This window comes from Vulpes vulpes, chromosome 13, assembly GCF_048418805.1.
Source record: "Vulpes vulpes isolate BD-2025 chromosome 13, VulVul3, whole genome shotgun sequence".
In the NCBI taxonomy this organism is placed as follows: domain Eukaryota; kingdom Metazoa; phylum Chordata; class Mammalia; order Carnivora; family Canidae; genus Vulpes; species Vulpes vulpes.
The window spans coordinates 106,738,472-106,763,165 of NC_132792.1; the positions used below are offsets into that span (position 1 = coordinate 106,738,472).

General features: G+C 40.3%; 1 protein-coding gene across 16 annotated transcripts in view; it reads left to right on the forward strand.

The window, feature by feature from the left end:
- The window catches only part of FHOD3 (formin homology 2 domain containing 3), a 465,123-nt gene that overhangs the window by 255,080 nt on the left and 185,349 nt on the right, over positions 1–24,694 (forward strand). For all 16 annotated transcript variants that reach the window (XM_072732212.1, XM_072732222.1, XM_072732218.1 and 13 more), the window contains exon 6: positions 21,073–21,167. In XM_072732212.1, the coding sequence (XP_072588313.1) occupies positions 21,073–21,167 (95 nt within the window). The remainder of the gene's footprint in view (positions 1–21,072; positions 21,168–24,694) is intronic.

A 24,694-nucleotide genomic window follows, 5' to 3' on the forward strand; every position in this document is an offset into this window, starting at 1 on the left:
TCTAAAGTTTGGGAACATAATTACTTAAAAACAGTTTGATCCTTTTAATTTTTAAGATTAATTAGGTAATCTCAGAGAAGCATGTAGTATAAGGCTAATTTTTATCCATGACTAAGACAAGATACTTCTGAGTACTGTATGTACCCAATGTCCCATGAATTATGAGATTTTTTTTTAGTATGGCTTGTGGAGATAGCCTTGTGTGAGCATTGGGTATTTTTCCTTCTAATCCTTTTTGAGTGCTTCTTTTCCTGACCTCAGGTAATTACATGCACTGACTAATTGTCTGCTGACTACTCAAAGGGAATCCTTTGTAGATTTCTTTCTGTTGTTCTTTCTGTATAGCTCTCTTTTTTATTCTGTCCTATGAACTCAATCTATCTTACTCTCTCAGATCTCCCAACTCAGGGAGTCTGATGACTTCCCAGCTCTGCTTTGAGTCCTTTTCCCTATGTCATGGGAGTTTTCTCAAGGCAATAAGCTGGAATTTTGTATGTTTTAAGCAGCAGGGGAAATTTGATGCCTGTTTCTCAATCTTGGCCAGAACCAGAAGCCTCACAACCATTTATATTTAAAACGTACTGACAATGTATAATGATTAACAAAAAATGATCAAAATTTTTGACCTGTAATCCTACTTCTGGGAACATAATCTTAATTCTAAAAATGAAAAAGCTATGCATACAAGAATACTCTGTAAAGTGTAATTTATAATGGAAAATTAGAAGAAATCTGTTAAAGGAGAGTGGTTTAAATTAAGGTATATATATGTAGTAAAACAGTGGGTTACTTTAAATGACAGTTTCAGAGATTTTCAACATTAAATATGTTTGATGTTAAACTCATTAATGATGTACAAAAATATTTCAGGCTATGCCATCAGTACAATCTCATAAGACATTTATATAAATAAAGACTCAAAAAGACGAATGCACACAAAATGACATAGCATTTTGAGAAGAGTGAATTGACCATTTTCCTCTACTTTAAGAATTTTTTATCATTGTATTAGAATCTACCCATTTGGAATTAATTTAATGATTATTTTTAATTTATTATAAAATATTAAAAGCATGCAGAGATGTAAAGAAAAATAAGATAAATTCCTGTGCATGTTATATGTACGTATATATTATGTGTGTTATTTATTTTCATTGTATTGTGGCATATTTGTGGGACACACAGTTTCACGAGCCACCTCCTGATGCTAATGGGCATTTAAGTTGCCTCAGTTTTTCAGTTTCAAACGTTGATGTTACAAAAATTCCTGTACGTGTCTCCTTATGCCTGTGTGTGAGAGTTTCTCTAGACAAGAGCTTATTGGTACAGAGAAGTTGTAGCCTTGTGAGGTTAATAATTATGTTTTTTGGAGCTAAGTTTCATAACCTCTCTCATTTTACCTGTTTTCTGGGAGGAGGGGTGCCTTGTATCTTTAGGTACATATTAAGAACATTTTAATGTGATTCTTAATAAAAGAAAGCTGCCATAAATTGCATTATTAATCAATTTAACTGAAATTGAAATGAAATTCTGTAACCTTTATGGTTAATCCATACAGCTATGCCTTATTTATCTAGAATTAGGGGAGTTGCTTAGAATTCCAGTATCTATTTTGGTGTCCTTCATAAGTGATTCCTTCTGCATCGAGTCACTGTATAATGAGACTCCTGAGGTTTTCATGTTGGACCCACCTGAGGCTAAATTCACTGCAGCTGCATCCCTGCTGAACTGCAATGTATACAGTCTATGCTCACATTCATGTTCACATGCCTGTGCTTTCTCAGCTTCAGTCTCACCACCTCTGGTAGCCTGTCCTGTTGCCACTATTGTTTTCACAGAACAGGAACAATCACCTGGCTCTAGTGACCTCATTCATCTTGATCTAGTATAAAGCACTGTCTTCTCTCTTGATCTGCTTGAATCACAGTCGTCACTTCCTAACATTCCTTGATGGTTTCTGGGAGTTGGAATTTTTGGGGGCATGCTCAGCCTTTCAGGGTTGAATGATGTAGAAAAGCCAGAAGGTTTCAAAACTCTCTGCCTGTGATCACCCTGCTAGCACAGGACCACCTACCAGCTGTTGAGCCAATGGCATTGTTTGTCGTCCAGGGATCCCCCTCTCTGCTACTGCTTCTCCTGGCTCAGCAGAAAAAGCAGAGAAAGAAGAGCAGCTGTACTTGTTCCCACACAAATCCCTCCTCAGCTCAGAAGGAAGCTTTTAAAAATAGGACTAGTTGGTTTACCTTTTCCTCCCAATAGGTGGCAATTTACATGTGTGTTGTTGATTGATTATATACCATCTGGCTACCAATGCCTCTGCTCCTCTGAACCCTTGATGGCATTTCATTTCAGCACCTCACTCAGAACACAAATTTTATTTTTTTCCAAAGATTTTATTTATTTATTCATGAGAGAGAGAGAGGGGGGCAGAGACACAGGCAGAGGGAGAAGCAGGCTCCATGCAGGGAACCCGATGTGGGACTTGACTCCAGGTCTCCAGGATCACGCCCCGAGCCCAAGGCAGGCGCTAAACCACTGAGCCACCCAGGGATCCCCAGAGCACACATTTTAAAGAGAGCTGCATGGTGATTTTTCTTCATCATGTGAGGCTGGCACTTCCTGAAGATGTGTCTATTTTGGTCACAATCACTGTCTTACTCTGAACTCTCTTGTCTCCAACTAGTTGCTCCCTTCTATCCTATCAGTTTATTTTTTCCCCCCAAAAAAGTCAAAGAGAGGTCTGTATGTGGATGACTATGGGCCATAGAAATGGCCAGGTGTCACCTCTTCATACATTAGTAGGTATACATCATCCAGCTTATGTGGCCTAGAGCTTACATGACTTGGGGCTACAGAAGCCAATATTTTATTTTATTTTTTTAAGATTTATTTATTTATTCGTGAAAGGCAGAGACAGAGGCAGAGACATGGGTAGAAGGAGAAGCAGGCTCCATGCAGGGAGCCCGATACGAAACTTGATCCCAGATCCCAGGATCATGCCCTGAGCTGAAGGCAGATGCCCAACCACTGAGCCACCTAGGCATCCCCAGAAGTCAATATTTTAAAATGAGAAAGTGAATCACAACAAATGACAGATTATAGGAAGGTGACATACCATAAACCTCTCAAAACCCACAAAAAAATCTTAATATTTTTATTAGTTGGCATACTGACATGCATCTGTAATATAGTTTTCCCTGCATTTTCTGGCTGTAGCTTTCTATGCTCTTACTTTTACAATGATTTGATTTGGTAGTGTTTTCTATAGACAAAGCAGGAAGATAATCCAGCCTTTGTTCTGGTATGATTGACTGAAATATGTTTTGTATTGATACTTTAGAGCAGGGATCATCAGACTTTGTCTGTGAAGGATCAGATAATATTTTAGGCCTTGGGAGCCTCTGTATCAATTAGTCAATTCTGCCTTTATAGGCAAAATCAGTCTTAGGCAGTATGTAAATGAATGGGTGTGGCTATGTCCCAATAAAACTTTATTTATAAAACCAGGCAGGAACCCAGATTTGGCCAGTAGGCTGTAATTTGTGGCACCATGATTTGCCAGTCCTTGTTTTAGAGTGTTGTTTTTATCTTCAAGCTTAATCATGGTAATCTTTTGGAAATGTCTAGGATTTTTTTTTTCAAATGGGCATAAACCTCTATTACTTTCATATGGGAGCTATAGGAGTTAGAAGATATGCCACAAACTTCTAGCTCTTTCCCTCTGAAGCATTGGTTCTCCCATTCACATATTTGTGATTGCTTACACTTAGGTCACATCTTACAGTGTGATCGTAGTGTCTGCCCCTCAGGTCACACATCAGGTGAGTTGCCCCACTGGGCAGCAGAAGCATTCTGGGGGATCATTCCTTCACCAGGATGACAAGCAAAAACCTCTATACACCAAAGAGATGGTAAACTACGTAAATACATCCCACCAAACCCCTTACTTCATCTCCCTTATCTGGATCCCCCAAATGTCCGTGATCATTCTTCTACCTGCCACTCAAGAAAGGATGATGGAGGGAACCAGCAAGCAACTATGGCAAGCAATTATAGTCTTAAGTGATTGCTGTTAAAGTGCTTTCATCTTATAAATTATGTGAAAATACAGCATCCCAAGAACACATTACCTGAGTCCCTCAAGTTCTGGGTATGGGCCTGCAGGAGTGAGGGGCTCTGGAACATAAGCTTTATAGCACAAGTAAAATTAACCCACAAAACCTGAACCTCACCTTTGTGGAATGGAAGTATGTATCCTAAAGTTTTAGCAAGAGGCATACTATTCAAAGGCTTATTCCTTCTAGGGCCCCTGAAATCATATCCTAAATGCAGACAACTTTTTAAACTGCTTATTAGTTTAGTTTGTGGGATGTGAACTCAGTGTGTCCTTGGGCAACCAGAGTCAGCATGCCTCCCATTGCCTAGATGAATTAGCCTCAGAGAGGGGCACGCGTTGCTGACCTCCTTCATTGACTTAAAAGCCCTGCCTGCTTCTGCTCCTGTTAGTCCCCCGGTCGTTCAGGTTGGGCTTTGCATCTAACCTGCTGGAGCCTGTTCTTCTATAAGCTGACCTTGAAGCCAGAGCTCCCTCCAGGAGATGGTGGCAGGGACCTAGCAGGAGTGTTGACTTTGTCATGCCCCGGATACCCTGATGGACATTGTGACAGCTGACTGTGTACTTTTGAGTTGTCTTGTTTCACCTGGTAAAGCATTACCAGTAGTTACTTAAGCTTGCAAGAGACAAATGTGTTCTGTCATCTCTCCCTTGATTCCTGCTGCAGCCCTGCATGAAACATCACCATCTTTTTTTTTTTTTTTTTCCAGAGGAGAGATTTGAAGCAACAGAGGTCAAATCACTTGCCAGACGTTGCTAGGTTGGGAAGAGGCAAGGCCACTAGGCCTGATCCCCAGGTTTCTTGGCTTCAGAACCCATGCTTGCCACCACTTCCCTGGCTTACCCTACTGCTTTTCTTCCAGGCTGCTGTGGGGCCAGGTGTCCAGTCACCTCCAGTCCTCATGGCCTAGGGCTCTGTCTGCTCCAGTGAGGGGGGTCCTGCCTGAACAGGCCTAGCAGAGTGCCTGGCACTTAATCCTTCCTTGCAACCTCTTGGTAAATGAATGCATAGGTCAGTCTTAGGGAAAGCTGAGAGTTTGGGCCACATGTGGAGGAAGGCTCCTTGCAGACAGCGGAAAAGACCAGAGGGAGGTCTGCAGCAAAACCCTAGTCTTTAGTGAAAACTCCTCATAGCTTTCCCTTTTTTCCCCTTTTCTTTTTTGTGAAGAACAGCTGGTTTTTGTTTACTTTTGGTTTAAGGAAAAAATCTTTAATTATAGGATACAAAGCAATGTTTATCAACCCTTTCTTCATTTTCATCCCCCTTTGGGACATTGTTTTCTTAATCACCCCTGTCGCTCACCCCCTTGAAATGTTAATGCTGCAGACATACTGTGTATCTGTTACACACTGTGTCCCTGTAGAAGACCATAAACCATCCTAATATTTACAGTATTTTTGCAACCAAGAACTGATTTTTTTTTATTCCTTCCCATGTTTGAGAATGCATGGCCTAAAGTCTTTGTTTAGCTTCACTAGCTGATGACATGTGAAATGCTCATAGATTTATAGGAATGAAAATAAAGTACTCATTGTTGACAGCCCGTAATGACTGTTAGCATGGCAAAACAATCCAGCTCTAATGAACATGTGATTACAGCTGCCAGGAAATAGCTATTAATTAAATGGGAGTCTAATACATTGGCTAAGGAGACAGGGATGGGTGGCAGTGGCGTCCATGGATGCATAGCCTTGTAGCAATCTGTCAGGTCTACAAGGGCTGATCTAGTCTTAATGCCTGTTTGCTCCCAGGGAAGGATTCCGGAAATGGTAGAGCACGTGCCAAGGCCACCTGACTCCTACAACATTTTAATTGCTTTTAGGTTTTTCTGCTATGGACATTAAGCCATTAGTTTTTATTGTTTTTCAAAATATATATACATATCTCCTATAACATACAGGATATGTAAATAACAAAACACATATATAACAACATTTGCCATGGTAACCCCTTCTAATTGTATAATTCAGTGGCATTAATTATCTTTATAATGTTTTACTGCCATCACCACTGTCTATTTTCATGACTTTTTCATCACCCCAAATAGACACACTATGCCCTTCAAGCCATACCTTCCCATTTTCCCCTTCTTCAGCCCCCCTTTTTTTGTCTCTCTGAATTTTCCTACTCTAGATATTGCATGTAAGTGAAATCATGTAATGTTTGTCCTTTTGCATCTGGCTTGGTTCTACTTTGTGGGATGTTTTTTCAAGGTTCATCTATGTTGTATGTAGCATGCATCTGGTAGGATTTTGAAATGTATCCATAACTAATTAAGCTTTATGGCATATAGATAATGGAGTGGATGGGCACAAAGAGAGATTGGATTATTACTTTTCTCTTTAAAGGAGGTTTCATTATTTCTCTTCCTCTTCCTTCTTTGAACACCAATTTAGAGGCCACATTTATGAGTATGAATTGAGTCATCCTAGGAAGGCTTCCAGTTCTTTGACTATTTTACATATTTTGGTTTTGTTCTAGGTCCTAAAATACGTGTAAAATATCATAAAACTATATTTGGCAAACTTGTAATACTTATAAAGAACTTAAGTTTAAATCATAGGCAAGTAACTCCTACACTGGACCCACATTTTCAAAACATCCTTGAAATCCCATCACGGGGGTCTGTAATAAAGTCCTTTGAGAACAAACTAAGGGATTGTCTTACTTAAAAAACATTATTTAAGAGTGCCTGAGTGGCTCAGTCTGTTAAGTATCTGCCTTTGGCTCAAGGCATAATCAATCTTAGGGTCCTGGGGTTGAGCCCCCATCAGGTTCCTTGCTCAGTGGGGAGTCTGCTTCTCTTTCTGCCCCTCCCCCTGCTCATACATGTGCTCTCTCTCTTACAAAAATAAATTAAAACTTTAATAAAACAATAACTATTTACTGCATTACCTGATGTTATGATTTTAAAGTAATGTCTAAAAGTTGAAATTTTGAAATTGTCAATCAAACAAGATGAGGCTGGGACCATTTCCAGCAATTGAGAATTTTGAGAGGGAAGTAGACTGGGCTGGTAGAAACCATTGTCTCCTACCTTGTCCCTCTCCACAGTCCTCTGCCCAGTTGGAAAGCATGGGAAATTGTTGTTGGACATGGGATTTTGTTTTTTTTCTGTTTGCCTTTGAGTTTGATTTTGGTTAAAAAACAAGTACTAAGAGTGAGTGAGCTGAGAGAGAGCCTAACCCAAGCACATCTCTTAGGTAATAGTTTAGTATCCACCAATGGTTCACATCTTCTGGATGCTCAGAAGAAATACCTGCAGAACTTTGACAACCATGGATGCCAGGTCCACATCCAGGACCAATTAGGTGCTGGAGGTGGGGCTCTAGGGGTGGGGAGCTTCCCAGGTAATGATTTTCCGCTGCAGCCCTGCCTGACAGCCCTGAGGAGGGTCAGTGCCTGGGATACTGGCAGCCAAGGTAATTACAGGGCACAGGTTCTTTATAGGAGGTGCAGAGGCAGCACCCTGCAGGGGCCAGTGGCAAGTACCCTCTTGGTGCAGATTGACTAGTAGTTGGTAGAATTGTAAGTAAGTTTGGAAGTTTAGTAAATCAGGCCTTTTTTTAGGAAGTTAGAATTCTAAAGGTTTCGAAATTCTACATAGAAGTACAGAATTGGTGTACTGGTATATACTCTGATTGCTTTAAATAATGCCCAGAAGTGTACTTCTAAGTTTTATGGAGTCACATTTTGGTGGCCTGGGACTGCGGGCCATTAGAAGGGCTCCCCCTGGTGCCAGACACTTCAGATTACATCCCCACAAGGGGCTTTTGAGTAATGTTAGGAAAAGGAAGGATTTTAGAGCTGATGGGCTTAGAAAGTCTTCCGGTTAAACCCTTCTATCTCCCAGATGACAGCTGAAGTCCAGAGATCAGTTAAAGAGAAGCATTGGCAAGGGCTGCTGGACCATCAGCCACATACTGGGCTAATACAGAACCTCCTTTCATCTTTACAACTGGGGATCCAGGTGGGACTTATCTTCCATTTTATAAACGAGTAAACCAAGGCTCATGCTGGGTAACTTGCACATGTTCAGAACTAGGAATTGATGAAGGCAACATGGAAAACAGCTTCTCCCTGGGTCCCAGTTCTATGAGTTTTCCTTGATGCTACACTGTCCTGAAAGCAGAAATCAGGGGGAGCATTGATGCACATTTTCTCTTCTCATGCCCTGGAAGCTCTCTGTTTTCTTGTAGTGAAGTGTGCCCCAGCCTTTAAGGTATGGCTCTGTTGCCCTCTTCTGTGACGCCTTCTCTAATTAGTCTCATACCAACCCTACTCTTCTCTAAATTGGAGTGTTTATGAGCTCCATCCCACTTCATACCACCCCACTCGATCTAAGTGCTCTCTCCAAGCCTCATGCCTATTGTCTCTGTCATCCCAGAGTATAGGTAAGCCTCTCAGAGGGTGGCATCCCTTGTGTTTTGCCTGCTGCGTGTCCCCTCCCTAGGTCAGGGGAGGAGCTGCTTCTCCAGAGGCACTCTCAAGTGAGCCCTATGTCACAGATCCATGGTGCCACCCTGGGTCTCTGTAGGAAGAGCAGGGTTTAGGTGGAGCATGTGAGATGAGCAGGGTGAGTTGGGTCACTGCTGGGCCTGTGGAGTCTCTGGTTTAGTTCATCTCAGGCCCTGAGATGCCTTGGGGATGGTGTGCACATCTGCTTTCATGTCACTGGCTGAAAGTTCTGGAAGATCATCATAGATCACATCATTAATGTGACTCTTCTTTTCATAGAGAAATTAGGGGCTGCTAAAATTTTTTAGAAGCTTAAAAGCTGCTAATGTATTACACCTGCCTTCATTCCATTGGTTTCTCCTTATCTAAAAAATAGGGGAATGTGGAATGGCAGAGAATGAGAGGCCAGGGAGCCTAGGTGTGATTGAGGCCACAGCAGCCCTGGCAGTAATAAGGCACTTCCTGTACTGATGGCTGGTGAAGGCCTACTTTTAGAGCATGAGAAATTGGGGTTGAGCTTTGCTGCTGGTTGAAAGGTGAAGGAATGGGCCAGAAGCAAATAGGTCCTGTGTGAGTGGTATTACATGGGGGAGTAGGATGGGGCTGGGGCATGGCTGCATAATGATATGGTGGGAAGGTCCATCAGAAGGAACCACACCAATGAGCCTGTTCTAGGGAGCCTGGGTGGAAGGCCCTCCCTTCACTGAGATGAGACTTAGTGGTTAAGTTTGCGAGTGTTATGCGTGGCTCTTAGGCCTGATTTATTTTAAAATTTATCTTGGGGGCAGCCCCGGTGGTGCAGCGGTTTAGCGCCGCCTGCAGCCCAGGGCGTGATCCTGGAGACCCTGGATCGAGTCCCATGTCAGGCAGGCTCTCTGTGTGGTGCCTGCTTCTCCCTCTGCCTGTGTCTCTGCCTCTCTCTCTCTGTCTCTATGAATAAATAAATAAAGTCTTTAAAAAGAATAAAATTTATCTTGGGGACTTTTTGGGCATTCAGGGGTGAGGAGAGGTTAGTAATTTTTCTAAGAATGCTCTGGAAAATTTGCATTGCAAATACTGCTAGATGTCAGCTGGGGACTCAGAAACTTTGACACCTTGCTGGAGCTCTTTGTGCTGATTAAATTCTTGTCTCCAGTTTAGAATTGGCAGCTTATTCTCCTTAATTTTCATGCAGTAATTGGTGTTGAAAGAGTATTTCTTTGACAGTTGCCCTTGGGGAAAACTGGGCCCAGGCTTGTTATTTAGGGCGGACAGTTAAGTGGAAGAGCATAATAATAACTCAGACTCCAAGGTCTCCACTTCTTTCCAAGAATGTCAATGTTATCAACCTCTTTTCACAATTTACTGCAGACTTTGGTGCAAAATGAAAGTTGGGGATCGGCAGATCCATTTGAGATTTAAAAAGTGAGTTCTAATGGTGTGATTAAAATAAGTTGAAATCTTGTGTCTGTGATGAATTAGGTCTTCCCAGAAGATAAGATTTTAGTGGTAGCAGTGGTTTTTCCCTCTCTGGAGATAACTTCAGTTTAAGAAGTCTCACTGAGCATTGTCAGAGGTCTGGTTGGGTTCTGGCTGAAGAAAGCAGTGCCAATCTTGGGCTTACATCTGCCTCCAGGAAGAACTGGTTGTATCCGATGACATGGCAACATCCATCTTCACTCCCAATGGGCAACTTACAGGTCACCCTCCCCTGGTTCCAGGAAATACCTTCGTGACCAGTAATAATTGTTAGTAGCGGATGGTTGCCCTTGTGGCAAGGCAGTTTTTCTTTAATTTTTCATACAGTCTCTTTTTCTGTACTTTGGGTTAAATAGTGATTTGCAGTCACATTTTCAAATGATAAAGTATCTTACGAAATGGCTGTAGAGTAGGCTTTCCTTCCCATGCTTTTGTGAAGAGGAAATCAAGAATGGGTGAGTGCAATAAATAAGTCTAGAGATCTAATGTAGAAGCGTGACTATAGTTAGTGCTGTGTTCAATTCCTGAAATATTCTAAGAGTAGGTTTCAGGTGTTCCCAACACACACAGATGTTAAACATGTGAGGAGATATGTTAATTAACTTGACTGTAGTAATCATTTCACTGTGTGTATGTATATCAGAGCATCATGTCGTACATTTAAATATACCCACTTTTTTATTTCAGAATTTTTAAAAGCTCAGAGAAAGAGGATGGTAAAGTACACAGCATACAATGGAAACAATTAATGAATTTGGGTAAAATGTATACAAGTAAATAAGGATTCCTTGTGCTATCCCTGCAACTTTTTTGTAATTTTGGATTTCTATCAAAATGAAAAGTTACCCAAACATGCAAAAAAAAAAAAAAAAAGTAGGAAGGTGATGTGGGATGATAAGTTGAGATACTCTGACTTCAGGGGGAGGAATCTTTTGTTGCATGATGGAGCTGTAGGGTCAACTATGCAAGTGAATACCTAGTTTACAAACCAAGCCTTATCTAGTATATAAAAGGACTGTTTTGTAGTGAATTGTGTGATCTCTCCATACTTAAAACAGCACTTCAACAACAATGCGTTTATTTTATTTTATTATTTTATTTTATTTTATTTATTTTATTTATTTTATTTTTAATTATTATTATTATTATTTTTTTGCATTTAAGATACTTAGACCTGGGATCCCTGGGTGGCGCAGCAGTTTAGCGCCTGCCTTTGGCCCAGGGCGTGATCCTGGAGACCCAGGATCGAATCCCACGTCAGGCTCCTGGTGCATGGAGCCTGCTTCTCCCTCTGCCTATGTCTCTGCCTCTCTCTCTCTCTCTCTCTCTCTCTCTCTCTGTGTGACTATCATAAATAAATAAAAATTAAAAAAATAATAAATTTAAAAGACTACACTGGGCATCAATGTTTGAGCTCTTTGTTTAAAAAAATCAGAGTGACTCTGCCAGGAAGGAATTACCTTCCAGCCTCTTCCATGGCATTTTTGGCATCTTTGGGCAAAGGAAAGGACATGAACAAGGAGGCCAATAAGGCATTTGGGATTGTTTAGTTGTATGTCTCTGCGGTGTCAGAATTTTTTTTTTTTTAAGTAAAATTACATCTAGCTCTGGTTTGTAGAACAAATGTATGTTTTATATGCAAAGACTTCTCTTAAATGAGAGGCATGGGTAATGAATTCAAGGTTGAGAGGCTTAGCATTGGTGGTCTGGTGGCCGTAGGTTCAGAGGCACAGGAGCCCAGGTGGTCTGGAATCACGCAGGTTGGCTGGAGAGGGAAGGGGCCCAGGCTTCATCCTGAGGTAGGAGGGAGCCAGAAGGTTTTCCAGCTGTAGCTGACATGTTTGATGCTTTGGAAAATTGGGTGGAAACAACATCTACCATAGGATTAGCTAAAGAGTGAGAGTCAAGGTAGGGATACCAGCAGGGATCAACGGTTGCTATAATTTGAAAAAGACAAGGAAAGCTGGACATGAGGTAGTGATGGAAGACAGGATGAATCTGCAGCCTGTTGCAGAAGAGAAACTGAGGGAATTAGGTGACTCATTGGTGATGGAGGATAAGGGAAGGAGTCTGCAAGAGTAGATTCTTAACTTTTGTGGCTGAACACCTACAGGAAGAAAACATTCCTATTTATTTAGAATAAAGATAGTCCTTATCCGAATAAATGAAATGCACTCTATTTTCTATTGTTTCCTTAAAAAAAAATATTGCTGGTTCAGATTCACTAGGTTGATTTTTATAGCTCACTAGAGGTGTTTAAAGATGCAGGCTTACACCTGAACTCTAGTATCTAGCCTGGGTGACTGGGTTCTGTGTGCAGTAGGCAGGGTGGGGGTGGTGGATCCAGTGTTAAGATGCGAGAAGCAGTTAAAATCCAGCAAAGCATCTGCAAATTATCTGTTGACCATGTTAGGATTCCTTTTAAGGGCTCCTTGGAGTAGAAGACCTCCAGCTTTAAAAAAGGAAGGACAATAAAAGAGGAAGAAAGGAAAGTAAAAATGAGGGGAGGAGGAAGGAAGGAGAGAAAACGTGGAAAACCATGAGGTTAGAGCACAGAGGCCAAGTTCTGGTGGGCACGCTCCCCCGCACACCCTACAGGACACGCTCTCTCTAGGCCACCTTCCACGTTGCTGCTGCAGAGCAGGGTGTGAGTTCATTTCTGGATGAGATGGAACGAGCACATGTGACCCCTATCTCTCCTGTTAAGTACAGCTGTAAGCCTGGGACAAACAAATTGAGTAACAACTCGAGGACTCTGAAGAGTAAATGGTAGGTGGGGGGAAGAAGTCGGGATTGTGAAATGGCATTGAACTGATGGTTCTTTTAACATTTTTCTTTTATTCTGTGGTCTGGATTCCAATTAGCCTGAAACCCAGGAGTCGGTCTTGGTGTGGACAGAGAGCATTCCAGGAGAAGCCTTCTGCTTTTGGCTTGAGCCAGAGGAAAAAGGACTCCGAACACTCAGTGTCAAAATGCTGCCCATGTTTCTTATTCATTTCTGTGTTATGTTGCACCTCAGGCCCTAGGTAATGCCAGAGTGACAACAGCCATGGTAACATGTGGACAGTCGAGCACCAGGGTTGGGGGGTGGGGGAGCATAGCACCTAAAACTTGGAGGGACATATAAACTTTTCCTCCAATGGAACTGTGGTCACATGAGGTTCAGGTGAACACTGTTGTTTTTTTCCCCTTGGTTCTCCCATAGCTTGGTTCCAGGTATGGACACAGTCACAGAAAATAAGTGGCAGGGTAGGGTATATGATGACTCAGCATTCCAGCTGAAGGACTAAGATGGAGAGCCCCAGGGAACCTAAAAGTATCAAGGAGATAATGAAGGAGAGGCTCAGGAAAGGTACCTGGAGACTTTCTCTTGTGAAGCCCTGGGTTCACACAAACTGTACACGCATGACTCAGACCCTAGATGGCATACTAGTGAATCTGAGGATGAAACAATAAGGTAAGTCATGTCCAAGTCTCAAAGTGGATGGGACAAATGCAGGACCAATCCAAAAAGCACAGTAAGAACTTTGAAAATGGAACTGGCATTAGAACCAGAGCCTGTGAAAGGCAGGTCAGAACTTGTGGCATGAGTTGAACCAGGTTAATTGCCTGCTTAGACAAAAAAAAAAAAAAAGTCAACATTTTCTGTTACATTTAAACAAAACCCAGAGTCTTAAAATTTTCAAAGTGTCCAGGAAATACACCAAAATTACTTGGCAGAAAGTAAACTAGGAAAATCTCAACTTGCGTGGGAAAAGATAAATCAACAGACCCCAGTGCCAAGGCAATATAGATATTAAATTTTTCAAATACTTTAGCCATTCTAAAAATGCATCAGGAAGAAAGGGTGACACTTAGAAAGTCTAAGCAAAGAGAGATACTGAAGATATAAAGAAGAACCAAATTGAAAGTATAGGAATGGAAAATATAATAACCAAAATAAAAAGCTCACTAGATGGGCTCTGTGACCGATTAGAAATGATAAACCTGACTTCAGATGCACCAATAATTAACTGTAACTGACTTAATCTCAGCAATTAAAAGGCAGAGAAAATCAAAATGAAAACATAGGACCCAACTAAATGCTGCCTACAAAAAAACCCACTTTAATTATAATGCTATAGGTAGTTTTAAAGCAACAGGATACAGAAATAAATACCCTGCAAACGTTAATCAAAAGAAGGCCATGATAACATTAGAGAAAGTAGACTATGAAATTTAAAAAATCAGCAAGGGACAAAGAAAGATATTATAATGATGAAAGGGTTATTAGTTCACTCAGAAATGAAAAACCTATAGAGCTTCAAAATACATAAAGCAGAAACTTAAATAAGAAATGGAAAATCATCAGTTATAGTTGGAGACTTCAACACTTCTTTCTTTGGTAATCCATCGGACTGGTAGACTGAAAATCAGCAAAGCTGTGGAGGAACTAAACAGCTCCCCTAGCCAACCAGCTCTAATTGAGATTCTTAGCACACTCTACCAACCACAGCAGAGTATCCACACTCTTCAAGTGTGCATAAAATATTCACCAAGACAGACTGCATCCTGGGTCATAAGACAGACCATAGCAAATTTAAAAGAAAACCATATGATAGGTTTTCTGACCATAATGGAATAAAGCTATAAATAACCAAGATAACAGGAATATTTCCATATGCCTAGTAATTAAACATCATTCTTTTAAGTAATCCATGTATTGAAGAGAACTTCTCAATGGAAATGGGAAAGTATTTCGAAACAAGTTGGAAATGCAAAATAATCACAAATTGTGAGATGCAACTGAAGTAATGCATGGCGAGAAACTTCTAGGATTATATGCTTATATTAGAAAAATAATAATAATACAAACATTCACTGTAGAAAACCAGAATAAGAAAAACCGGAGCAAGTAGAAGAAATAATAGAGTAGAAATTAGTGAAATTGAAGACAGAAAAATAATAAGGAAAAAAAATCAGTGAAACAGAAAGATAAATTTTTGAAAGAAAAATGGCCAGCAATAATGATGGAAGAAAAAAAAAACACTATTTGCCAACATCTGGAATGAAGAGAGGAGGATATCATGGTAGACCCCACAGACATTAAATGAGTAATAGAATACTAAAAACTATTCTAAGCACATAAAATTGAAACCTTAGATGAAAAGGACCAATTCCTTAAATTGCTCATGAAAGATGAAATGGATAACCTGATTAGCCTATTTTAACTATTCTTAATAGTGTCTACTGAAGAAATTTAATTTGCGGTTACCAGTCTTCTTAAAAAGGAATCTCCAGGCCCAAGTAGTTTCCTGGTGAATATGAACATTTAAAGACAAAATAAAACCAATTTTTATACAATCTCTTTCAGAAAGTAGAAGCAGAGGGAATGCTTCCCAAAATGCTTCATTTGATAAGGCCAGAATTACAATGATATGAGATGAGACAAAGATAGGGTACTACAGACCAGTATCTTTGATGAACGAAGAAGCAAAAATCCTTAGCAAATATTAGTAAAATGCAGCAATATATAAAAAGAATGATGCACCATGGCCAAGAGGGGAATACAAGCCTAGTTCAAATATCTGAATATCTGTGTAACCTGCCACATTAACAGTATGAAGAGAAACCACATGATAACATTAGTCGAAATAGAGAAAGCATTTGACAAATTCAGCATGCAGTTATTAAAGTTTTTAGCAAACTAGAAATTGGAGGGAACTTCTTTACCTTAACGAAGGGCAATGTAAAAAACCCTACAGTTAATATCATAACTGTGAAAGACTGTTTTCCCTGTTATTGAGAACAAGCAAGGGTGTCCACTTTTACCACTTCTGTTGAACATTACACTGAAAATCATAACCATTGCAGTCAGGTGAGGGAGGAAAAGGAGAATATAGATTGGGAAGGAAGAAATGAAATTCTTCTTAGTCACAGACAGCAGAATTGTCTAAGTAGAAAGTCTCCAAAATCTACAAAAACAAAACCTCAAATCTCCTAGAATTAATACATTTAACAAAGTTATAGGATACCAGGTCATCACACAAAAATCGATTTTATTTGTTTGTTAGTGATAAACAGTTGAGAATAAAAAAGTTTTTAACGTATAATTTCTAATAGCTCCAAGAACTGTGAAAGACTTAAAATTTAGCAAAAAGTCACATACAGAATCTATAAATTACAAGGTGCTGATGAAAGCAATCAGATGATTTAAATTAACAAACATGATGGCTCATGGATTAGAAGAATCAGCATAGCAAAGATATCAGTTCTCAGTTTATCTATAGATTTAATGTATTTCTTATAATACTTCCAGTAACGGGATCCCTGGGTGGTGCAGCGGTTTGGCGCCTGCCTTTGGCCCGGGGCGCGATCCTGGAGACCCGGGATCGAATCCCACGTCGGGCTCCCGGTGCATGGAGCCTGCTTCTCCCTCTGCCTGTGTCTCTGCCTCTCTCTCTCTCTCTCTGTGACTATAATAAATAAATAAAAATTAAAAAAAATTAAAAAAATACTTCCAGTAACATTTTTGGTAATTTAGACAAGCTGTTTCTAAAATTTATATGGGAAGGCCACGGAATAGGAATAGCCAGAAGAATTTTGAAAAAGAGTAAAAATTATAGGAATCATACTACCTATTATAAATAAGACTTACTCTAAAACTATGGTAACCAAGATAGTGTGGTATTGGAAAAAGGGACAGACAGATGAATGAAATAGAGTCCAGGAATGGACCCATGCAAACAGAGCCAGTTGATTTTTTTTCCCAATTTTCAAAAGCAATTACATAAAAACACAACAATCTCTTCAAAAGGTGTTAGATCAAGTGAATATCTGTACGGAAAAAAAAAAAATGAATCTTGGCCTAAACTTCACAATTTACACAAAGATTATCAATCACATATCTAAATAAGTAAAACTACAAAACTTTTAGGGAAAAATACAGGAGAACATTTTTATGACTTGGCACGAGGCAGAGGGTCTGCTTTGTGTCTTTTAGATTCTTTCAGAGTATGCTTGGCTTCAGTAGATAATGGATCCACTTCATGGAGGTAGTTGATATGACATTCATTGAACACTTACCTCTGAGTCAGGCATTGTTCTAACTCAATCCCTGCAACGCCCCTGTAAAATAGATACTACAATATTACTGTCTCACTTTTGAGAGGAGGAAACTGAAGCACAGATATTCCTAGGGATACCTAGAGTAAATTCCACCAGAGACAGAAGGACCAATGCTCTGGGCAGTCTGTTTTCAGACCCTGGCTGTTAGCTACCACTCTGTTCTGACATCCTCATCTTTCTGATCCTTTTTGAAAATGCAGATCACTGGTTTTCATGGCTTCTGTGACCCAGGCCATCTACCTTTTCTCTCTGTGTGAGTTTCATTCACTGGCCCACATTTAGGTTGGGTGGGTTTTTGAGGTTGAATTGGTGCAATATTAACCCACTTGAATCTATTTAGCGCCCTCTTGTGTCTGCAGTGGATTTGACAGGAAGCAGTGCTTCCGCATTAGGGTCAGGAGACAAAAAAAAAAAAAAAAATCTAGTGGGAAAGCTTTTGATGATCAAAATAGGACAAATTAGTGTGATCAGAAACTTGAATTCCATTAGACATGAGCTTTCTGGGAGAGTTATAGCCAGTGTGATTTTTTAATAAGAATACAATCCTGGAGGGAAGCTGGTCACAGAAAGCTTACAGAAATTCCAGTTGGTTTTTAAATCTCACTTTGCAGCCTTCTTTTGCAGCAGGGACTTGGATTTTGGGGCTTCCTTCTTCCCAGGGAAGTTAGGTGAAGACCTCCATTCCCAGCTTTTCAGCCTTAGAAGCAAGGTCCTCCCAAGGGATGTGTCTTCCTAAAGGCTGAAGAGTAGGAGGCCTCCCTCATGTGTTAAGCTAATTTAGAAGAAAGTGTTAAAATCTGCCGCTGGATTTGCTTCTTCAACAGTAAACCTAGAATGGGAAAAGGACAGTGGGGCACACTCCTCTTCCCTGGAGGTTTGCCTCTTTGTTTTGGGTGGGAGTGGATGGAGGAAAGGCTGGGGGAAAGGGGAAAACAGGGGTGGTATGTGCTGAATTCTCAGAGCTATTCCCTGAAATGGGGAGGGGGTGTATCTTTCTGAAGGAGGGAGGAGCACATGGAGAGGGATAGGCTAGAAAAAAAGTTCTGAAAACCAAGAAAAACCCCTAACACTTTGTTATATAGTCTTATTTTGTTCCCTTTTTGTATATTTATTTACTTTTCTATTATAGACATAATCAATGCCCCTAATGGAAAAAGACAAGAACAAAAGGGGGGAAAAAAAAACACATCCAAAGAATAGATATCCAGTCGTAAGCTTTGTATTTCATGTGGTTTTCTTCCCTTTGATGCATGAAGATTTGGGTGTTCCATTGCATAATGTCATGTTTATAATTTTCTACTTTTTAATTATTTTATCAGAAACATTTTATGAGTTGGGACATAACCTATGTAGTCATTTACCAAAGCTGAGTTCTAGAACTATGATAGATATTTAGGTCCTGGTTAATTTTAATATTACAGGTGACACTTCAGTGACTATTTGCTGCTGCTTCCCCCCCCGCCCCTTTAACTTGGGGTTATTTCCTTAGAACAGATCCCTGAAATCACCAGTGAAATCACAGTGAAGAGCTCAGAGAGGAGTTTCAGGCTCCCCGTACTGACATAAAGGAGCCTGCCTGCCCTGACTGCAGGTGGGCTCCATCCCTTGTTATCAGTGGGGTTTTTAGAGTACATTCCTATACTTTTCAGAGCCTTGTTTTCATTTTTTTTCCTTCTGTCAAATGGGGGTAACAATATCCACTGCAGAGAGCTATTGTATTAATAATGCATATAAAATACCCTCTCAGAGCATGACATACAGTGGTCATTAAATAAATGTAAACAACTTAAAACACTTAAAGGCACTAAGGTAGCCTTCTTACAGCATTTGTGTCAGTTTGCCTTGCCACTTGTAATGTGTGAAGTTACTTGTTTAACTCTCTAGTATTTGATACCTAATTATTTCTTTTTTAAAAAATCCTTTTACTGGTTTCACTGAAAATGCTACCTCACTATTGTTTTAATTTCTTTATTATAGTGATGATGGACAAATTTGTGTGTTATCATAAACAAGCTTGTCATCTCTCTTATGAAATGCTTTTATTTTTTCTCTTGGTATTTAGTATTTTCTTATCACTTTATGAATTATTTATACAATAAATTATCTAAACCTTTATCATATTTGCTGTTGTATATCCATTTATTATGTCTTTACATTAAACTTGAATTTTTTTGTATACAAGTTACACCTTTCTTATGAAAATGAGAAAGTGGTTGTAATTGTGATCTCTTCATTGTAAATTCTGTAGATGAATTTTTAGCCAGGTCTATATTTCTTGCAAACATGATGATATTATGTGTTCCTTTCCAACCATCCTACCTTTCATTAATTCTCATGTCTTTTAAATTTGCCTGAAATTCTGTAACAGTGCTAAATAATCATGGGGATTAGTGGGCATCATCTTTTAGTTCTGATTTATATCTCCAGTGCTTCATTATTAAATAGAATATAAATATGTTATTTTCAAAAATACAGTGTTTGTTGTGTCAAGAATATATTTTTTAAAATTTTGAGTTTTTTGCATATTTAAGAGCATCATTTTTCTCAACGATTATGTGGTTTTGTTTCATCTTTTTTGGCTAGAATAATATGTATTTTTTAACATCACAGATATATTTCTATTCTTGGAATTAGTGTATACTCACTATTTTGTGTTTTACTGTTTTCATTCAACACCATTTTTCTATGACCTATGTCATAGAAACACGTGTTTGTGTGAGTGCACATGTATAATAAATAAAAGAATGGAAGATTGATCCATATATGAAGAATGATTATCCTTAAGTTATGGAATTATGAGTTATTTTCACTCTTCTGTATTTTCCAATTTTCTACAATGAGATATCCTACTGTGGCCAGGAAAAAAGTGTTGCCTAAAAATATCAGTCCTGTGCCAATTAATTATGGGTGAGAGAAGATTTAGGAGGTCACACATGATTTAAGGAAGCCTATTTATGTGGTATATGTAACTTCTGTTCATTAGCTAGAATCTAAATGGTTTTTTATAATACAGGAACTGAAAAATTAGAATTAATCTTTTATTAAATAATAGTGAAAGGGAATATAAGGGAAGGGAGAAGAAATGTGTGGGAAATATCAGAAAGGGAGACAGAACATAAAGACTCCTAACTCTGGGAAACGAACTAGGGGTGGTGGAAGGGGAGGAGGGCGGGGGGTGGGGTGAATGGGTGACGGGCACTGAGGGGGGCACTTGATGGGATGACCACTGGGTGTTATTCTGTATGTTGGTAAATTGAACACCAATAAAAAATAAATTTATTTTAAAAAAAGGTAGTAACATGACTGTATTTTCTTTTTGGTGAATGAAGATAATATGTAGTGACTGTCTTTTCCCTAGCTAGGAATCTGGGACTTGGTTTCTGACAGATTATTTTTTTCATGCTTTCTGACTTTCTTTTTTTAAATCTGAAGTCTTTTAAAGGAGTTACAAATAATAAAACAATTTATCTCTTATCTAAGGGATCAAAAATGTATGAGCCCAGGTGGTTCCATAGCATCTGAGACCTGCCAGGTTGTTTTTAAAAACCCGATTTTTCCTCTTGGTCCCAGTAGGAGGTCACAATCCAGACACCGTCCGAGGGATATTGTTGCCCCGTCTGGGACTGCACACAGATATAGAAACATAAAAACATGCACTTATACATCAAGACACACAGAAACAACAATCACTGGATTTTGGTACCTTAATTGCATCTTCCAGACACCAGGAATAGCCCTTGCTTCCTCTGCCATGGTTAACACTTTCTCTCTGAGATGAGATTTAACTAATTTCAGAGCTCAGGAAAACTTTTCAAATTTGGTTTGTGACACATGGTGTACTTAAAGTATGAAAATCTCAACTGACACGATCACTGAAGATTACACATACATATAAAACCATAACGTCTCCTCCTTTTTCTCCTCTCTTCTGTAGCTTTGGGCCAGATTATGTTGTATGTGGATGGGATGAACGGAGTAATAAACCACAATGAAACGATTCAGTGGCTGTACACTCTCATTGGGTCAAAGGTAAGAGAAGGTTTTAGTTGAACATTTTATTCAGTTTGCATGTCATATACCTTTCTTTTTATTCTCCTCTCTGAGAAAGGAGAAATTCTATTCAGCTTGGTTTCAAGCCCTGTAATAGTACAAATGAGGACTACTGTTTTATGGATTCAAAAATACACTCAAATTGCAAAAAGCTTTTAAATTTCTAATGCATTTTATATTTCCTCGTTTTAAGCTTTGATCCTTCCAGCACCTCTGGTTTTTAATAATTAAAAGATTGTACCATAGACAGTATCAATCTTAACTGCTCTACTTTGTCTTCATATGTGCTCAGTTATTTAAGGACATATTTATGTGTTGTACATATGTATATGCTTATTCCTGTATGTGGTTAAAGGAATTTGAGACCACCTTTCAACTCTACCATCAGTTATAAAAGTAACTAACATTTAGTAATGATTCACCAGACACCATTGTAGGTGCTTTACAAGCATTACCTTCTTTGATCCATATAAGACCGTGATAGGATAAGTAACATTACCCCATTTTGTAGTTGAGAAAGTAGTGCTTAGTTATGAGAATCCTCTGACTTCCCCCATGGATCTTGGCACATGGTGACTCTATCTAGGCATGGTGTGGCGTGCTCCACTAAGGAAACAGACCTACCTGCCACTTGATGTGTATCGGCAGCTGGGAAAGGCTCTGGTGTGGTCTTCTCTGGGTTCTCAGGTGGGGCCATGGGAGACCTGGGTGGAGGGGGGGATTGAGGATGAGTAAGAAGGGATCCTGTCCTGAGCAGGGGCAAATGAACCAAGGCTGGAGTGTGGCCAGCTTTTGGGATGAGGGTGGGGTGGGGCATCATGGAGGGGATCTAAGCGGCTGTAGTGGGGGCAACAGGGTCAGGCAGAGTGGTGTCTGCAGGCCTGGCTGGGGGACCTGAGCATGACCTACACAGATCACAGAATCACCACAGCGTTCTCAGGTGGTCCCTGGAGAGCATGTAGTTCACACAAACTTTTCCCCACCCCCATACTTGCTTCCATACCTAGTTTGGCAAACCTGTCAAGGCTGGTGTCCCCTCGCATTGAGCTCACTGTGGTGAGGCCCATCCCTTGGCCTGATGTCTGCCATTACCTGCTTCCCAAAGACTCTGCTGTGCTTCAAGAGGGCTCAGCCCTGATTTGACTGTGTGGAGAACAGATCCCATTTGAGTTTCATTATCCTTTCAGATTTCCAGAGTCCCAGTGATGGTGCCCTTGTGTCGTGGGGAGACCCTTTTCTCTGTGAGGGGGATGGATATGCAGGATTCCTTGGGTCCCAGACCCATGCTTGACCCTTATATCGCCTTCGCAATTTTGCTTCTTCTCACATTACTGATGATAGACCGCCCCCCGTTTCATACTAGAAATAGAAACAGCTTTTCTCAGAAGACTGACAATCTTTCCTTCTCTCTCTCTCTCTCTCACCCTCCCTCCCTCTCTCATATTTGGCTTTGTTTCCTGTGGAAAATGGAAATGACTCTATTTACAAACTGCTGTGGGTGACCTTCGATGCTGAATGAAATGCTGGTTTTGCCAGGTTGAATTAGCCAGGCTGAGGGAAGATTGGTATCTCATATCCTGTTTCAGTGTTTTCTGTGTTTTCCTTATGCTGGGAGCCCTCCTCAACCTTCGTTCATTTGGATGCTGCTCCCTTCCCAAGGCTCCCTGGATTGTCTCAAGGGCTTCATGATGTAGGGAGATGCGTAGAGATTCTGCAGTAGAAATGGACTTTTGGTACATTTCGGAGATGAATAAAATCTTTGGGGGTGCCTGAGTGGCTCAGTCGGTTAAGCATCTGACTCTTGATTTTGGCTCAGGTCATGATCTCAGGGTCATGAGGCTGAGCCCTTCATTGGGCTCCACACTGGGCATGGAGTCTGCTTATATTCTTTTTCCCCTCCTCCCTTCCCCACCTCAAAAAAATAATCTTTGTACCATTATTATAGCCATGATAAAACACCAATAGCCAGCCCTATTTTTCTTAAATAAAACCTGACATACTTACAGTAGGAAAAGTGACAGTCTTTTAGCTCATCAGCAGGAAAAGCAGAGTGTGAGGGCAAAATCTAGGTGGTGAGACAGGAGGAAAGAAGGGAGGAAACAAAGGGAAAGGCAAGAAGAAAGGAGGAGATGGAGAAAAGTGAGAGGAGAGACCCCAGGGGAAGAAAAGAAAAAGAGAAGAGAGAAAGGAAACAGGATCAACAGAGATCATTTCTCTGCTTAGTCAATGGGAGGAGAGCTCAGAGTCTCCTGGGTTGCAGTATCATCCTGCTGATGTTTCTTAGAAATCATTCTTTTAAGGAAAGCAATTGAAAGGGAACCTTATTGCATTTCTAAATAGCATGGAGAAATCATAAAATTAAAAGCATTGAAGAATGAGTTTATAGGAATTATGCACCCTCAGCACACACATGCCCGTGACCCTGGGCATCTCTCCCCAGGGCTTTGTCTGAGGTGGGGTGTTCTCCTCCTTCCCAGCTGTGGATCAGTGCTGGTTTGCTTCTCCATCTTTCATTTCCCAAAGGAGAGTCCATAATAGTCTCGAGCTCCTGTGTTCAACGCTGAGCCAGTCACTATGAGAGCTAGAAAATAGAGCCAATGGTCGGCCTGAGCCTTGGAGCCTACAGTGTTGTGAAGAAGGATGACTATGGGTGACACCATAGCCCATGTCCCTTCACTCACTCTATTGTCAGATAAAGGTCCCGCTTTGTTCTACAGGGTGTACTTGGCTCCAGGCTAGTGGTCGAAAGTCAACAGTGGCAGCAGCCACCAAACAGATTTTTGGTATCGTTCTAATGAGATCACCTCTTCTTGCAAAACCAGTAACAGTGGCCCCTGACATTGCCCCCCTCATTCCCGTGTTTGGATAGTGAGGAATCTACAAGAAGCATAGCTGCCCCGACCTGAAACCCTTAGGTTTTGAGAAGGAAGCCACTATCCCCTCCTTATGTGTAGGTTTTCCCAGTTCAAATTAAGAAATCAGGAAAGCCAGAGGTCCTAGGGCTTTCTTTTGACTAAGAGTCTGATTTCTCAGAACCTAAAAGATTTACCTTAAGATCCTGCTCTTTTTGCCTTAAACAGGCACAGAGTTGATAAATGAAATCTTGGGTTAAAGAAACCTTCCTTGTCATTCTGTTTTTATAATTCTTCATTTTCCTCCCATGAAAGGCAACAAGATGTGATTTTGCAGCCTGCCAGAGGGTCATTATGCAATGCATATTTGCAGATATTTGAGACTCCTAGCCAGAGGAGAAAATGATGCATTTGCAGCCAAATAATCACTTTTTTAAAGAAAGAAAAAGTGTTTTCAATAAAGTGTTTCACTTTATTTACAAAAGCCAGTCTTTAAACTCCCCAGTCAGAGGTGAGAAGCAGATGCCCATCCCATGACTTCTCACACAGTGTGGAGGGTTTTTTTCCTCTGGAAGTCTAATTAATTGGGGCAAAATGATTCAGCTTGTACAGCCTGGCCTGTCGTCACTCTAACACAGTCTGTCTCTCTGTATG